Raw genomic sequence first — 17607 nt, forward strand, 5'->3', positions numbered from 1 at the left:
GCGCAGTGCCTCTCTCTCCCTCTAGCGAGGCAAAGCAGACCGCCAGTTTGGGAGACTCTGAAAATGCACAGAAAGCTTCCTCTTAACCCGCCCGCCCCTCGATGCAGCCCGGCTTCCGGCGCTCGCAGCACACGGGTGCCAAACAGGGTCCACCTCGAGAATCTTAAAATTACCTTCAGGAAAGGCACAAGGTACGGTTGAGGTGAAGAATTCAGTTCTCGGTATAACCTACTAGTAAAATCTTCTGCTTCGATTTTTCCATCCTTAAAAATAAAATTCACATGAAAAGCGTGAGCGCGTAATGTGTGACACGCGCCCCCGCTCGACGTCACGGCGCTCTTGGTTTCAGTCGCTCTCTCGGCCAGTCCTGCTCTCTGGTGACAGGCAAGGCAGCGCCCTCCGTTTTCAACAGAGGTTCCCTTGGTTGGGGGCCACGGGACGTCACCACCTGGGTCATCGGCCCTTCCACGGCTTAGCTCTGCCACTCAACTCATCTTCAAAAATGGTCGTGGCCTCGGCGTTTACCAAACCTTCCCCAGAGACCGCCTAGCTCAGAGGTGCCCTCATTATCGAAGGCAGTGCTGAAAGCACAGGGCGCCCAGGGCACCCCGGAAAGCCGCGTCCGACCCCATGGGGGAGGCCAGGCACGTTTCTGGGACAGTGAGGGGAGGGCACCTGAGCAGGAACTGGCAGAGCCCGGGCGTAACCCCGGAGCAGGGTGGGGTGGGGACCAGCCCAGGCGAGCCGAACGAGGACCTGGAGGCGAGGCAGGGCACGACTGTCCTGGAAACCAGAAGGGCTAAGGGCAGGAAGGCAAGAAAGGCCGTCTCGCCACACGCAGGCGCTCAGGCTGCATGGCTGCGCCCCCAATCTGGAGGAACTGCCCTGAGTGGGGAAGGGTGAGGGGGGCTGTGCTTGGGCGGGACCAGGGGCTGCTGGGGAAGAGCCGGGACCTGTGGCTGCGGATGAGGAGGAGGGGTTAGCTGGCAGACACTCTGGCAGGGGTCGGAGCACAGGGGGGTTTGTGCAGAGAAGGCAGGGGTGGGCTCTGCAGCTGGAACACAGGCGTGGCAATGGCCAGCACGCGCCTGAGGACAGGCCCTCGGGGCCGATGCCGTGCCCGCCGGGCCTACCCGTGCCCACACAGTGAACACAGACCTGCGCAGACCTCAGCCCTGCACCAGCTGCTCTTCCTCGAGGCTAAAGCCTAGGTGGTCAGCGGGCGAATGCTGTGGGGAGCAAGGAGGAAAGGGCCCCGAGGAGCTCCCGGGGCCTGTCGTGTTGGGGCTCGGGGGGCGTATGAGCCCCTCTGCCCTCCCTGCCATGCACGCTCTGGGGCGCTGGAGAGCTCACGAGGGGCTAAAGCCTGGGTGTCCTGGGCGGAGCTGGTCAGGGCTGGGCAAAGTCCACCAGCGGCCAGAGAGAGAGCACGTGGCTCTCCGAGGCTGCTAGGAGCCACCTGCCCAGGTTTCCTCAACAGATAAAGTGAACAGGAATGGCGGGGGGGCGGGGGGGCTAGACTTAAAGAGACAAACAGCTCAGCTGCAGCCAGTGGCCCTTCCCTGATCTGGACAGGCCGGAACAGTCGTGCTGGGTGCTCTGGTGGGGAAGGGCCCTGCAGGCTGTCTGCTGTTTCCGGCAGTGCCTGCCCCTTTTGGAGACCCACACAGAAAGAACTATGGAACTGGGGGAGGGGGGGGGCAGTGGGTAGGCCTGGAGCTGCTCGTTGTTGAGGCCTGGGGATGGGCACACGGGTCAGGATGTGCTTCCCGCTTTTATGCACGTTTGAAATTTTCCATTTAAAGGAGGTAAAATGAATGGGGAGAGGGAGAGAGCCAAGGTTAAAACCTTGAAAACACCCTCTCAGATGCATGTACAACTGCTCTGGGATGCCAAGACAAAAGCTTCAAGTGGCCACAACCGGTGCGGAAAAGCAGATGCCACGCTACTCCTCGGACGCAGGCAAGGCTCCTCACAGGCCGGGGCGCCGTGCGCTCCAGGCAGAGGCGGGCAGAAGGGCCTGAGCGCAGCCCCCGAGCCGAGCCCGCGAGCTCCCTCCCTGGCCCCCAGGCCTCCCGCCCGCGGCTCCTGGCCGTGCTCGCGGGGGCACTCGGGGGCTTGCTGGCGCAGGGGCAGAGCCAAGCGCTTCCTTACCAGCAAGTTCTGCACTAGCTCCTTCACGTTGGCTGCCGTCTCCGTAGACTGCTTACCAGATGACGCCAGCTTTATTAATGTCGACAGGAAATTTTTACATTTCTTCACGTTTTCCATGGTTTCCTGGGTTAAAGTGAAAAGAAGGTCTGCGTTACGCCTTGGTTCAACCAGGATGTGCGCTATCTCCTCCAGCCTTCGGGAGGCTGTAATTTCCCCCACGGCCTGCAGGTGGGGGTAGAGGCCGGGCCGAGCCCAGAAAGGCGCCTCCGCCAGCCAGTCCAGGGGCCCGAGGGCACGTCCCTGCGCTACCACCAGCAGCTGCTACTTTTAGGAACGGGGACTGAGCAACTGACCACGGTGTGAGGAAGTTCAGCTACAAAGATACCTGCCCCGTGCGTTTATCATTAAAAAGCACTGGCATCTATATAAACGAACAATAAAAAAAGTAAATTATAAAGCTACTGGAAATTGCAAAAAATATCTGGCAAAAAAAAAACAAGTCATAAAAGTATGAACCTATTTTAAGAATTTATGTATAAAAACTACTGGACATACAGATTAAAAGAGATTTTAATGTAACACTTTTTGTGATCTATGTATCTTCAGAAAAAAGCAATTAAAAATACTTTAAAAATGAGAAAAAACAAAAAACAAAAAACACGAGAGTGCAGTTTTCCAGACTGAACATTTTGTCCCACACACAGGCCACTTTTCAAAAGCGCCGTGGCTTTCACGCCAGGTCTGAGAGCCCCGAGCCCTCCTGGCCCACAGAGCCAGGTACCGGAGCCCACCTGGCCCGGGGAATGAGGGACTCCCATGGACTCACATTTCGGGGGCTGCAGTTTCCTTCTGAGCCCGGCGGCGAGACACCCACGACCCCACAGCTCAGACCCTCCACCAGGCTGTCCCTGGCGCTGGCCGAGGGGACGGGCCTTACCGTGGCAGCGGTGGAGGAGGCGGCGGCTCCCTGCACGGTTCGCGGCGCTGTTCCGGCCTGCACAGCTGTCGCCGTCCCCAGAGAGGCCGTCTGTGCGGTGCCACCGAGAACAAGCTGAGACTACAAAGAATCCAAACACGAGGAAATGCACCTCCGGCCGCTGGAAGGCTGCGTGGAGGCCTGCCTTCCCCGCTGGCCTGAGAAAGGAAGACCCTCAGCCCGCAGTGCCGGCGCCTGCCGCCGGGTGGCAGCAGAGCCCGCGTCCAAGACGACCAGGTGGTCCGCCAGGCCCCTGCACACCTGCCCGGGGCCCGGACACATCAGGGGGCGCGCGCTGACGCTGGGCACGGGCAGCCGGGCCTCGAGCCCCCCATGACTGCGGCCTCCAAGGCCCTGGGGCTGTGCTCCCGAGGAGCAAGTGTCCCACGCCTGCATCAAGACTGACGGGGACAAAACTAATTGCCAGAGAGACCCTGATTTTCAGAATGACATAAGCAAATCAGATCTCGGCACTTCAGAAAGACTGCTGTCACCTCCTCTTGAAATTCCCTCCGTCGCGCGGAAAGGGGCGGGCTCCAAGAGCTGGAGGACTTCGGAGGATGCGGTCTCCCCTTGCAGAGCTGCGAGGGTGTGGGCAGCCCAGGGTCCAACCCTCCAGGCGGCCGGCAACCAGCCCGGGGCCAGCGGCCTCCCCTCCAGCCACCCAAGCCGAAGCAAACCTCCTCAAAGAGCGTCACGGCAAGAGGGGTCTTTTCCGAGCAATTGAGACTGGGCGGGCAGGCCTGGGCCGGAGGACGGCAGCAGGGAGGGGCTGCGGCCGGGCGCCACCAGCCCCGCAGACGCTCCTCCCAGGGTCCCCGCTCACATGGCTCATCATGGAGCAAACAGCCACGGACTTGTTTAAAAGGCGCCTCCACGAGGAAACCCGCCGTCGACCCACCGCCCTCGGCTTTCACACTGTCCAGGGCTCCCGAGGAGGGGGCAGCGCAGGCCAGGCACTCGGGCTGCCCGCTGCCCAGCAATGCACTCCCGCCTCTCCCCTGCGCCCGCTCTGACCAAGGCAGCTCGCAGGTCTCACCAGGAGGCCTGGGCGAGGGGTGGGCGGTGCGGAGGGGACGCCTTTTCTTTTTAAGTCTTTGCATTCTTCAGCATGTAACAACAAGCAAATACTACTACTGTAACTAGAAAACAGCTAACAAAAACAGCACCTCTTGCCGAAAATGTAGAAGAAAAGCCCCAAACTCCCCAAGTATCCGAAGTCACGGTGGGTGCTCCCGGTGCTTCTGAACCCCACCCAGCTGCCTCCTGCCCGATCCTACCCCCGCCTCGCTGCGACCACGTGAGGCCCCCCGCCTCCTACCCCCACCTCCTCCGACCACGCGAGGCCCCCCGCCCGCCCACCTGTGGAGCCTCATGCTCCACCCACTCAGGCGTGAGCGCACCGCCGCCCCCGGCTCCTGAAGCCACCGCTCACGGTGAGAGCCGAGCCGCACCGCGGGAAGGAAGGCAGCCGCAAGCGGAGGCAGGAGGCGCCTCGCCGGCCGTGCCCACTCCTGCGGACACAGACCCCTGCCCAGCACCTGCATGCGGGGCCCTGCAGCGCTCGTCAACCCATCCTAAAGAACTTCTCTGTCCACGGCAGACCCCACAAGGCCAAGGACGCAGCACAGGTGGCCAGAAGAGCCGTGCTCCGACCTAGCGCCTGCCGTGTGCCTGCCCGGCCGCACTTGGCCTCGGCCTCCTCTCGGGAAGGGGAGCAGCTCCCGCTCGCGGCCCTGCAGCAGGAGGCAGAGCAGCAGCTGCCCGCACAGGCAGGCACAAAACAGGCGCCTAACAGTGAGGAGCGCCACAAAACCCACCCACCACAGACGGCCCCACTCTGCCTCCGCTGCTCTTCCCCGCTGCTTCCAGCCAGGTCACCGGGCAGGAGCCCCTCAGACCCCCGGCTGCTGTCCCTGTCCCTCCCAGCTGCACCGGCCAGAGCTCGAGGGTCAGGAGCTCCAGCTGCACAAGAGGGAGGAGGTCAGCACCTGCTCGGCCAGCGCCCCTTCCCTTCTCGCTGCACAAAGCCTCGGGGCTTCTGCCTGCACACCCGCGGGGCGGCGGGCGGGCTGCATGGCCGAGGTGGGAGCAGCTGTGCACTGGCCGCCTCACCTGCAAATGCCCTTGCCACACACGACTGAACAGAGACGTGCCCGGCCAGCGAGCGCAAACAGCTCCCGCCACAAGCGCTGGTGGCCGGCACGCCCCGAGGGGCCCCGCGTGCTGAGCGGCCGCTGGCCGGGGCTGTGCTGGCACTGAGCCCCGAGCTGTGCTGAAGCAGCGCCGGCCCCCCCTGCGCTGGCTCAGAGAAGACGTCCCTTCTGCAGCCCTTCCTCCCCCACCCAACCTGGCGCCCGGGGCAAAACTCCTGGGCCTAGCGTGTGCACGCAAGGAAGCCGCGCCCCCCCCCCCCCCCCCCCCGGCGCCGCCCATCTCACCTGCACTCCAGGTGAGCGCTGCAGGGCCGCGCTGGGCTGCACCGTTGTCTGGGCCTGAGACACCTGCTTGATGATGGTGGTTGGGGTCACCTGCCGGGCAATAATGGGCGTCCCCGGCGCCTGAGGAGGAAGCAGCAATGGCCTAAAGTGAACTCTAATGAAAAGTCACTCCCCACCCACCCGCAGAACACAAAATCCCACCCCAGGGGCACAACCGCTGCCTGCGAGGTTGTTTGCTATTTCCAACAAGGGCACGTAATTCTGAAGTTTTCTTAGCAAGGAAAAAGTGTATGAGCGACATGTTTGCATACTGTAATAAAAACACGGTTAGACTTCCTAACGAGGGCCACAAAACGAATCCTAAGGAATGCCTATGTTTGGAAAATCAGTCCTTGGCTGGATTCTTGTGCTAACAAACACCAACGGAGTGGCAGCGGCCGTGATGTGCCTCCGGGGCTGGCAGAGCGCCCACGGCAGGAGACGCGGCCGTCCAGCGGCCTGACGCCCGCACCCGGCGGGTGGCCCGAGCCCCAGCACGGCCCGAGGACACGTGCGGAGCAGCTCCGGGCGGGGCGGGCGGCGTGCGTCCCCAGCGCACACGCACCCCTCTGCTTCCTGCACAGGGGCCATGGCCAGCTCCACAGGGGACGCGCAGGTGCTCGTCCAACTACAGTGACGATGCTGCGAGGATGCAACCACCTGGAACAGGGGAGCCACGCACTTCCCTTCAGCAGCAGAATCGCCCCCAGGGAGAGGGGCTCCGCAACCCCTCCGAGCTGCAAGGCGGCCTGGGGGCACATACAACCCTGTGAGGCTCTCGCACACCCCCGGTGGCAGCCAGCGCTGGCCCAGGGCCCCCGTGATCCTGGCACAGCTCGGGCCTCCCTCGTGTCGAGGCGCAGAGGTGACGGGAGCGGCCAGCGGTCACCGTGACAGTCTGTGGCTCTGGTCCCGCCCTGCCGGCCCTCTTGGCCCCTGGACGCGCCCAGCGCAAAGCCCAGACAGCCGCAGGCACTCACCTGCACGGTAGAGATCTGCACAGGGGGGGCGCTGGTCGGGGTCGCGGGCCGGGGTGCCATGGCGGTCTGGGGCGGGGCAGCGTGGGCCTGGGCCTGCATCTGCGCCAAGGCCTGCTGGGGGATCATGAGCAGCTGCCCGTTCTCGCTGCGTACGAGGACCATACCTGCGGGACAGGGCGGGTCAGGAGCGGTCGGGCCCGCGCCACTCTGGACCCTCGCCCGCACGGCCGGGAGGCAGGGCGCAAACCCGGGAGGGCCCTCAGGGGCGGCGCAACTCCACAGGGGAAAGGGGGCCCAGCTCTTCTGCTGCAGGCCGCACGCCACGCCCTCGCCCGCAGCCACGAAGCCACCGCGGCCGGGCTGCACCTGGCTCTGGCCTGTCCCCCCAAGGACGCCAGCCGGGCACAGGCGGTTGCAGGAAGCCAGCAGCGTGGCCCCCATCGAGGGCGCCCAGCACCACTGCCCACGTCCACGGGAGCCGCCGAGGCCTGCGCACCTCAGCCGCGCCCTCCCAGCCGCCCCTGCAGCCACAGCCTCAGGCCTCCTGGACCAGGCGTCTGTGGAACCCAAACACGGGAGCGAGTGCGAGTGCCGGGCAGCCCTGAGGGACGCGGGCAGCAGGCAGCGCCTCCCTCCAGGGGGACGGAGACACCACAGACCAGAGCAGGCCGGGCACCCGGTGCGCCTGGAGCTCCAGCGCGGGGGCAGGCCCTGTCGGGCGGGCCGCGCAACAACAGCGTGGGTGACGGGGCCCGGCCCTTCACATGACAGGCCTGCCCACAGCACCGCCCCACAGTGGGGCCACAGACCTGCCGGTGGTCGTCCCGCGCTCGGCGGGGGTGCGGCCGTCCGAAGGGGCTGGGTCCCGGCGCGCTCAAACCCACCATGGCGCCTCCAGGCCCACGGGAGCCTCAGATGCCCGTTAGGAGCGCCTCCCTCCAAAGACGCCGAGCTGTAGAAGCCGCCAGGGCAGGGCAGCGGCCGGGCAGGGCAGCGACAGGGCAGGGCAGCAGCCGGGCCGCACGGGCTCCCCGCACCGGAGCCCCAGGCCCCTGCCAGGGCGGCAGCACGACCCCAGGGGCGCAGGCACGGACACCCAGCCTCCCGCCCGCGCTGCGCCGCCAGCTCTAAGCGGGGGTCAGGAGAGGCTCTGGGCGGCTGGGGGCTCAGCCCACGGGCACTGCCCACCCGCCGTGGAGACGCCCGACGGGCGCCCGGAGCATGGGTGCCCCCGCCGTGCGCTCACTGCGTTAGGGACCCTGCCCTCCTCTTTGGAGCCTGAGACGCCAGCGAGGGCGGAAGGACACAGCACCCTAGGGCAGGGCGGGGCAAAGGGGGCCCGCTGCCATCTCAAGCGTGTTACTCTGACAGGTCACGTATGCTTTACTTACCAGCAACTTTTTTGCTTAAAAGATTGACATCTACAGAAATTTAACAGAATACTTAAAAAGCAAGCATTCAGGAAGCAGCTGCGTGGTTAAAGTTAGCGAAGTAGACGGGACTTGGAATGCAAGTGTTAACTAAGGAAGCCGGTCCTGCTTGTCCAAGGCGGTTTTCAGTTGAAGTTTACAACAGAAGTCCTGCCAAGTGACCGTGTGGCTCTAAGAAGGCAACTGAACCTCTCCCAGGTGGTAAAAATATCTCCAACCAAGTGTATAAACGGACAAGCCAGGGAACGACAGAGGCAACTGGACACGGCGCCCCGACCACTGTGAAAACCAATTAGGCAGCTGTAACTGGAGCCTAAATTAGCAGCAGACGACCGCGCCACGCCTGCGACAGAAGGGGGACCCTGCCCCAGGCAGCGCCTCTGCCCCGCGGGGCGCGAGGACGCCCCGGTGAGCGCCACGCTTCGTGACCACGCAGCTCAACCATGGGCACACCGGTTACTGCCGCTCCTTTCACACGCGTAACTAACTGGTTAACTCCACCCAAAGGCAAAGCAATGCGCCAAGAAAGGGCCGTGTCAAGGCTGTGCTCTGTGCCCAGGCAGGGGCCCCCCAAGGCTGCCCCCAGGGAGGAGCCCCAACTCCAAGAGCAGAGCGCCGGCTGGGGGACACCACACCCCAGGGCCTGCTGAGCACTCCCACGGCCCGAGGGCTCCGGCCTCTGGGGGGGGCGAGGGGAGTGGTCTTTGTGAACGTGCTTCTTGTCTTTTAAATTTCAGGGGAAATGCTTTCTAAAACAGCGGAGCCCTAAGCAAGGAAGCTGGAGGGGGTGGGCTGCGCGGGGGTGAGGGGCTCGTCCACCCTCCCGAGCTGCGCTGCGGCGGCCAGGCGGCCCCTGCCCAGTCCAGTGCTGCCACCCGAGGCCCCCCAGGACACCCCGAAGCCCCCGGGACCCTGCTCTGGACAATTCTGACCAAGCTGGCTCTCCAAGCCCGAAGGACCAAGCGGCCGCTCTGGCCCCTTCTGTCCTCTCGCCCTGGACAGCATGAGCCGGGGGCTCCAGCACCACGGCGGCGGGCAGGCCGGCCGACGGCAGCCAAGATGCCGGGGGACCCCTCGGCCGGGACAGCGCGCACCTAGGACCTGCGCAGTGTCACCCGCCCACGGCCCTGTGCGAACCTGCCACGAAAGGCCTTTCCTGCCCAGGACAGCCTGCACCTCCTCGAGAGCAGCTCCTCGGGGGTCCCAGCTGCACCCCGACGCAGCGAGGGGGCACACACGAGCATCCATCAAGTGGGGGAGGGAGGGTGGGATGAATGAATGAATGAATCAGTGAATCAACGAGCACAACCGACTCTGCGAGGTCCCCACCACAGGGCACCACACACGGCAAGGCGGCGCTGAGGTGGGGGCGGCGCGCCAGGACCCAGCAGCGCCAGCCCTGCAAGCACGCGGGGGGGTCCTTCCCGGGAAGCCCCAGCCTCATGGGGACCCCCTGCAGCGTGCCAATACTGGGGGCTCGACTGTGCCAGGGGCCGCGGCACCACCAGCCCCCAACTCCAGGCTGGGCGAGGCGCCTCCACCGGCTGCGCTGGGCAGAGGCTGGCGCCCGGCGCGGCCCCGGGCTCTGGACACAGGTCACGGGGCCATCACTGCTGGCTGGCCTGTGCTCCCGCCTGGCGCCTGCCCCACAGAGCGCGCTCGCAGTGGCCGCTCCAAGGGGCTCCCCGGCCTCCCCGCCTCACGGCGGCACCAAGACACATCCAGGTCTGCGTATTCTGAGCCTCAGGCTCACTTCTTTCACAACTTCTGGAAACTTCGCCGCCACCCACTGCACCTCGGCCCGTGCCCGCCCACAAGCACGCCCTCCCGCAGCCTCACCCAGCCCCCCTCCGTGGGTGCTGCCCGGGCGCCTGGCCCCCCATGTCCCGCGGGCTCTGCTGGATTCCTGCTGGCACCTGACTATCCGGGCAACACCCACTGTGACGCCTGCACACGCCCAGGACCTCTGCAGCGCCTGCCGGGTCTCCTTCGTGGCGCACACCCTCCCGCATGCTCGGGCACCTGGGCACAGCTCCAGGGCTCTCGCTGGGCTCTTCCTGTCACTCGAGGGGCCCCTCGGGGAGCTCGCCCACTCCCCTCTGCCCACGCCCCAGGGTCTGGCGGTCTCGGGGGCACAGGCCACTCAAACGCCGGTCCAGGGAGGGCGGACCACCCCGGGGATCCTCAGGCGGGGGGCGGCGCTCCTTCCTTGGCACCGCGGGGGAGGCTGCGCAGGTGCCCCCCCCACCCGCTCTTGCTGCGGGTCAGTCCTGCGGCTCGCGGCTAGGCGCAGGGCCTCCTGAGCGCCTGCTCCCCTTTCAAGGGCGCCAGGCTCGGTCTCGGGCCCACTGGGCGGAAACACGCGCCAAGGACACGTCACCAGCGCCCCCTCCTCATTTCTGGTCCCTGGAGGTGTTCTTTTTTTCCTAGAAAGCTAAGCTTTTCATTTAAAACAGTGTTTGTCTTGTCTATCCAGCCTCTGGGGTGTTTTGGTGGAAGGTTTTCAGGATACCTCATTCTAAGTTATTGCCAGAATCACAACACAAGTAACTGCGTACTCTCAAGTGCACAGACACCTAAGGACACCGACGACTGCAAAGAAGCCTCCAACGTAAACGCAGAAACCAGAACAACGAAGTGATGAGAGTTACTCTGTAGTAAACAAAATAAATAAGAAACACTCTCTGAAACTATAAAGCATATCCACTACAGCAGTCAAAATAAAAACTCACAACGGCTGGATGAGAGCTGAAGCAACCTCCCAGAAAGCAGTAGGAAAAAGAACTAGAGGTGGGAAATGGGAGAAAGAGGTCAGGACACCTGGAGTCACTCCAGATCCCACCCGTGCTTAAAGGAAGTTCTGGAAGGGGTGGGCCGGGGCGAGCGTTGGAGGCAGCACATCCCGAGTGGCGGTGACGCCTCTGGGCGCAGGGCTGGGTGGGCTCCACCCACCCTGGGCTCGCTGCAGGGCTCATGGCACCGGGAGAAGAGGGGTCCACCTGCTCCAGGCAGAGGGAAGGCCCGGCGCCAGCGGACCCCTGTGCCACCCAGGGGACGGGAACGCCCGGCCCAGCGCCTCCAGTGCTGCGGGAAAACGGGCCTCCGCGTGGACCGGCGCCGAGCCAGACGCCATCAAGGGTCAGGACTAAAGAAAGACCCTTCAGACGTGCTGTCTTAATACAGGTGTCTCCAGGAGGAGAGAAGCCCCTGAAACAAAGGAGTGCGTGATGGCAGCGAAGGACAGCAGCTCCCATAGGGAGCTTGGAGGGGCCAGGGGCGGCGTCCGCGGGGTGCGGCCGGCCCTCCTGGGCAGCTGCAGCATGGCCTTCGGGGGCTGCACTCCCAGGGGGGCTCCGTCGGGGCCCCTGGGCAGCGGAACAGCCAGGGATCCGCGGTCCAGGCGCCCGGGGGCCAGGAGTCACCTCGCAGAACCGAGCTGCCAGCGGGCGCACTGCTGGGCTTGAGGGGCACGTGCGCGGTGTCCACAGCAGCCCTGCACGCCGGTGTAGCGTGGCATGGGCCGGGCGCCTGGAGAGCGGCGAGGACGCGCACGCTTCCTTCTCCCAGGTACGTGAGCAGGTGGACGCAGCCTCTGGAAGCTGAAGCGGGAGAGGCGAGGGCCAGCACCATGCTACGACCTCGGCTCTCTAAACGGTACACGATGTAAGTTAAAATCAAGTTTAAAGCTTTCAAATGCTTAAAAGAGGCAAACTGTTGCCCTCAGTGTGCAATGGAGGGGCACGGGGTGCCCCCTCCTCTCCCAGCACTCTCAGGACACCGGGCCAGCGCAGGACGGCCGCAGAGGGGGCGCTGGGCCCACCCGCCTGCCGGGCAGTGTGTGCCCCTCACCCTGGAGGAGAGCTGCCTGGGGACACCAGCCGGGTACCGAGCGGCTGTGACCACCTGGCACCTGCGGGCAAGCCCCGCGCCGGAGCCGCGAGCCGCGAGGGACGGACAGGGGTGCACGTGCCGATCTCTGCCTGGGAGGAACACGGCAGCGGGCCCGCAGCAGGCCTGGGGGAGCCCGCAGACGCAGAGCGCACATTCAGCTGGGGGCCGGGAGAGGGTCGGGTTGAAGGGCCGCCCACGCCGGGGGCCTGGCAGGGCGCGGGGCCACCGCCACAGGTGCGCGTCCTGACACCGCGCTGCCCGTGGGGGTCCGAGGGCTCGGGGGTCCTCTCTGCCTCCCCCTCCCCCACTGCCCACCTCCACGGAGCCAGAGGCGGGGTCCCCTGGCCTGGCCGGGCTCCCCCGGGCTCTCCCGTAAACCCACACCTGCCTTCCAGCGTCCCGAGCCCCGGCACACCAGGCCTCAGCCAGGGTGGGTGCGGGGTCCTGGGGTCCGGCCCGAGTCCTCACCGCGGCCACCGCACAACTCCAGCCTGACGTGAACCCCGGCCAGAATCCCCGATTCCAGTCCCGGGCTTCCGGGAAATGAACGGAGGACTACCGCCCTGCTCCCCAGTTCTCCTCCCACGCTGCCAGAAGGGGCTGTGTCACGGAGGCTCTGCCGAACGGCGCCCGGTCACGCAGAGCGCACACGCAGCCCCAGGCAGCCGGCCACCAGCCTACAGGGAAGGGCCTTTCCTCTGTGTGCGAAACAGCGGCTGAGCCTGGCGAGCCCCAGGGCCCGAATCCCAGCCTGTGCGTGCGCCGTGCTGCGGGCAGGAGCGCGTGGGGACGGGGCCTCGGGGGGGACACGGGGCCTCGGGGCGGGGACAGGCCGGCGCCTCCCGGCCTCGCGCTTCCACAGGACGTGGACAGGACGTCTTTCTCTGAAACGTGCCAAAGCCAAACGAGCCCCTCCCATCACCACAGACAACCTGAGGGACGGCCAGGGGCCCCCGAGCGCGGCGGAGGCGGAGGCGGCAGTGGGCCGGCTCATGCCAGAGGCTCCCTCGTGGCCAGAAAATCTCGATGGGTCACGCTGGGAACCACGAAACACTGCTGAGAAGAGCAGAGAACAATGGGAGACCTCAGGCTGCGGGTCAGGAAACACTAGGGTGGAGACGCCAGTGCTCCCCAAAGGACACCGCAGGCACGAGGACTCCCAACGCTGCGCGGCGTGCAGGAACTGGCACGCTGATTCCCCAGATACGCCGAGGCCCCGCACCTCAGGGAGGAGCAGCGAGGCCGACAGCCGAGTTCCAACGAGCACGAGGCCAGCAGCCCCCGTTAGCAGACCACACAGTCCAGAAGCATGCCCGGGCGTGGCCTTCTGGAGGAAGGTGCAACAACAAGATGTCCACAGCACACAACAAATGCCAGGCACCGCCCTGCACCCACGGCACAACCAACTCAACACGGAGCCAAGGCCTAAATGCAAAACCCAAAATTCTAAAACGTCTAGAGGAAACACACAAGAAAGTCTCTGTGGTCTTGGGTTAGGCAAAGATATTCTAGACACAACATCAGAAGAACAATACATAGAACGACAAGTTGATACACTGAACTTCATCAGAATTAAAAACTCTGTTCTCCAAAGAAAACGCTGGGGAGTGGGCGCAGCTCAGTGGTTGAGCACCTGCCTTACACTCACGAGGTTCTGGGTCAACCCCCGATACCTCCTTAAAAAAGACGTTAAGAGAAGGAAAAGACCAGCCACAGAATGGGAGAGAACCTTTGAGAAGCATATGTTTAAAAAGGACTTGTATCCAGAATACACACCAAATTCTCAAGAATAGTAAGAAAACACACTAATAAAAAAATTGGCAACAGATTTGAACGCTTCACCAAAAAAGACACGTGGATGGCAAAGAAGCACACAAGAAGATGCTCAACGTCATTAGTTACTAGGGAAATGGAAATCAACCCCAAGGCGAGATGACAGCACCCCTGTAATCAAAAGGCTGAAATGAAGATGAGCGGCTGTGGGCAAGGCGTGGAGGCACCGAGGGTGGGAAGGCAGAACGGTACAACCCTCCGGAAAACAGTCCTGCAGCTCTTAGAAATTCAAACAGACACTTACCACAGAACCCAGCCATTCCACCGCAAGGTATTTTCCCAAGAGAAAAGAAAGACTACGTCCTTCCCAAGGTCTGTACACAAATCATTCACAGCAACTTTACCTGGAAGAGCAAAAGCCTGGAAGCCACCAAAAGCCCACCACCAAGTGAACAGGTAGGTCGTGGTGGAGCCCCGCGTGGAAAACAGCAGCCGAGCGCTGACCCACACGACCACGTGGGCGAGTCTCAGCCGGCCAGCAGGCCGAGGCGGCCACGGGCCTGACTCCACCGAGGCCAGCTCCAGCCGTGCTCGCGAGGCTGCGGAGCCGGGCGCAGAGCCCCGCTGTCGGGAGCCGGGGAAGGGCGGCGGGACCCCGACACCCTGGGGCTGCCACGGCAGAGGACGCGCCACACCTACCCGCGCGTCTGCTCTCCACGTGCGCAGCCCGCAGCGCCTCAGTTAGCCCGCAGCCCTCAGGCGGCAAGGGAAGGCACAGCTCCAGCACCAAGGGAAGCAGCGCCTTAGAGACCAGGCTTCCCTCCACCCCCTTTTCCAGGCAGCCCGCGTCTTCCCGGCCCGCCGCGTGCAAGCGTCGTGTTAGTACTAGACATTCCATTCGCTGCACACGCAGACGCGGACTTGTGCAACTCCTCTTAATCCGCGCTGACCTCCGGCAGGCCAGGCGGCTCTGGCACGCTGCAGGCCGCAACACCAAGGGACTGCTCACGGCACGTTCCGTCTAACAGTTTATTAAACAGCTCGGCTGAAAGTGAAACGATTCTTTTTATTATCAAGCCAGGACGGAGCCCCACGAGCACCTGGGACCTCATACAACTGCTGGGAAAAGCGGGATGAGAAAACACCCGCAGAAGCGCGCAGCAGGCGCCAGAAGCAGGCTGCACGGGGCCAGCACCCGACACGATGCCGGTGGGAAGGCCACGTCCTCACGCCCCTGCCCCCTCCCGGCCGCTCTGTCTGGCCAGGCCTGGACTTGGGCCAGAGTCGCCCCAGGGGCCGAGCATCCCAAGCCACCCAGGTCCCCGACGCCTGCCCACCGGCTTCAGGGCTGGAGTTCGTCCCGCCCCTCGAGCGCCCGCAAAGCCAGCTGCAGCCCCGATGCCGGCCGAGCGGGACAGCAACACACACGGGGCCTTCGCCCAGGATGTCCTGCTCGGCTGCGCTCGTTACCTGGTCTCCACGCGGCAGGAGGCTTCGTCTCGAAGCCTGTGTGCAAAAGGAGCAGCGTGCTAACCCACAGCACAACAAACAGCGTACGAGGCGGGAATCCGAGTCTAAAGGGTCACCGTAAGTTTATTTTCTTAAGGAGGCACGGGGGGTTGAACACGGGACCTCGTATGTGGAAGCAGGCGCTTAAACCACTGAGCACACCCACCCCCTTCCCTAAATCTGGAGGAAGCGACCGCCGAGGAGATGGATGGTCCTGAACACAGCCCAGAGCCACACCAAGTCTGGGACGCAGCGGCCTCGTGTCCTCCCGTCCCCCCATCCCGTCGTCGTCCCCACCCCCGCCCCCGTCCCCGACTCGGGGCTGCAGCACCAGGAGCAGGCGGAGCACCACGCCCAAGGCCGCGGCTGACGCGGCCCCTGCGCCTCTCGGCTCTGGCGGCCTGGACCCCTTCTCCTAAAGCGCTGCCTGGCTGGGGACAAACGCAGCTCACGTGCCCACGCTGCGGGCTCCGGCACGCCTGAGGGAACGCACAGCCTGGCCTCTCCGCCTCCCCGCGCACTCCCTCCCGGGGCCTCCTCCATCCCGCCCCTGCCCTCCCGCGGGTGCCCAGTCCCCCAGCCCTTCTGATCCCCGCCCGCACACCCCCACACCCCGAGGCCCGGGTGCTCCTAGGTCCCCCGCTTCTCCGCACCGGCCCACGGCCCAAGCCACCCAGCTCCCGCTGCGCGGGGACAACCGGCCCCGCCCGTCCTCGTCTGCAGCGTCTTTTGAAGAGAAAGGTGAAGCCCCCCATCGTGGCCGCTGAGCCCCACAAGCCCCCAACTCTGGGAAGGTTCCAGGCCCCGGGCCCAGGTGAGCAGCTCTTTAGCTCGGCCCACAGGGGGCTCAGGGCCTGGCGCGGGCCCACCCCCCACGGCTCCGCCCCTGGGGCTCTGAAACGCCAAGCAAGTGGGCGAGCCACAGGGAGGGGCGTGGGGGGGCGCCCGCTCGGCCCTTGGCTGCCAGCACCTCCTCTCTGCGGAACAGCCCCGAGGGGTAGGAAAGACCGGCGAGGGACGCGCAGGCCGCCACCACGTCGCCCCTACAACCCCAGCTGCTCACCAACGTTCGCCAACAGCCGAGCGGCTCCGAGGGCCCAGACCACGTGCCTCCACGCGGGCTCCTTCTCGGGCCCTCCGCCCAGCACCGGCCGCTCCACGTGGCGCCCAGGGCATGCCGGGCCGGCGCGGTGCCCCCTGGCGCAGACGCACACCCCTCCGGCCGCTCCCTGCTGCCAGCGCAGCGTCGGGCCCGCTGAGGCCCTGAGAAGCGCGAAGCTGAACGGGGCGCCCCCCCCCCCCCCCCCCCCGCACGCACACGCTCGGCCCGCAGGGTCCCCGCAGGGCGGGCGGGGGCTTCTGCGGCCACAATGACCCTGAGCGCAGTCACGCCCACCGCTCCTGAGTGCCAGCAAAGGTGAGCGACCAGCCCTGCGTGTGCACAGCTCGGGGTGCCCGCAGGTGTCTGTCCACGTACCTGCCGAGCCGGCCACCAGGAAGCTGAGGACGACCCAAGCGGCCCATCGAGACCACAGTGAAAACTGAGCAGCGCTGTGGACATGCGTCACTGTCCAACCCGCGCGTAACCTGGCTGCTGTTCACACATGAAAATCACCTTCTGTCGCCCAAAAACATGAGTCACAAACACTGCCGCGGCCTGGCAGTGCCCGCTGAGCCTTTTTCTCAAAGTCACCATAACTGTGGCCTTTACACCTTGGCCCAGCCTCTAGGTCCACCCGGAAGCGCCGCTCCCTGGGGCTCGGCTGGTGGGGAGCACTGGGCCGCCCCAACGCCCTGCTGCTGCCTCCCAGAGAAGCCCCCAGACCCTCCAGGGCCACAGCCGCCCCCTCCCGGCGCGCAGCGAAGATCAACGTGGAACCACCTCCTGGGCCCCATGGCCTGCGCCACCAGCCAGGCGCGGCGAGGGGCCGAGGGCGAGGGGCCGAGGACGAGGGAAGAGGCGCGCTGCGCTGCTCCTGCGCTGCCGGGGCGTGTTCTTAAAAGCCACAGGGGCCACGCAGACCCCTCCTCACCTCCGGGGAGGCTGCACGGGGTCGCCCCCGACGCCTGGACAGCCACAGGCAGGCGCCACCCCGGAGCCGGCAGCGGAGGACAGTCCACGGCGCGTGAACCCCCGCGCTGGGTTTTCAAATCTGCTCGGTGCCTGGGATACGTGCAAACTCCCAGTGAGGTGCGACAGGAGGCCCTAAGGAGCGCGTCCCCGCGCCCGGCTCAGGACGCTCGCTGCAGGGCACCCCGAGCACGGCCCCGCGGCGGGGGGTGAGAACGGGAACCGGGGTCTTTCCTTACTTTGTGACTTCTATAAAGGTTGAAATTTTGCAATAAGCAAGTTTAGAACAACAGTTTTTTGAAAGCAAACTGTTGCCCAAAGACTTCACTAAGCAGTCTCCTTA

At 64.9% G+C, this 17607-nt stretch overlaps 1 protein-coding gene across 1 annotated transcript in view; it reads right to left on the reverse strand.

Annotated features, from left to right (window-relative positions):
• TAF4 (TATA-box binding protein associated factor 4) overlaps positions 1-17607 on the reverse strand; it is a 105598-nt gene that overhangs the window by 34274 nt on the left and 53717 nt on the right. Inside the window, exons 3-7 of the mRNA XM_058287277.2 lie at positions 6591-6754; positions 5572-5691; positions 3092-3211; positions 2155-2277; positions 174-263 (exon numbers count right to left, since the gene is read on the reverse strand). Coding sequence (XP_058143260.1) covers positions 174-263; positions 2155-2277; positions 3092-3211; positions 5572-5691; positions 6591-6754 — 617 coding nt within the window. The remainder of the gene's footprint in view (positions 1-173; positions 264-2154; positions 2278-3091; positions 3212-5571; positions 5692-6590; positions 6755-17607) is intronic.

This window comes from Dasypus novemcinctus, chromosome 24 (assembly GCF_030445035.2).
Source record: "Dasypus novemcinctus isolate mDasNov1 chromosome 24, mDasNov1.1.hap2, whole genome shotgun sequence".
Classification (NCBI taxonomy): domain Eukaryota; kingdom Metazoa; phylum Chordata; class Mammalia; order Cingulata; family Dasypodidae; genus Dasypus; species Dasypus novemcinctus.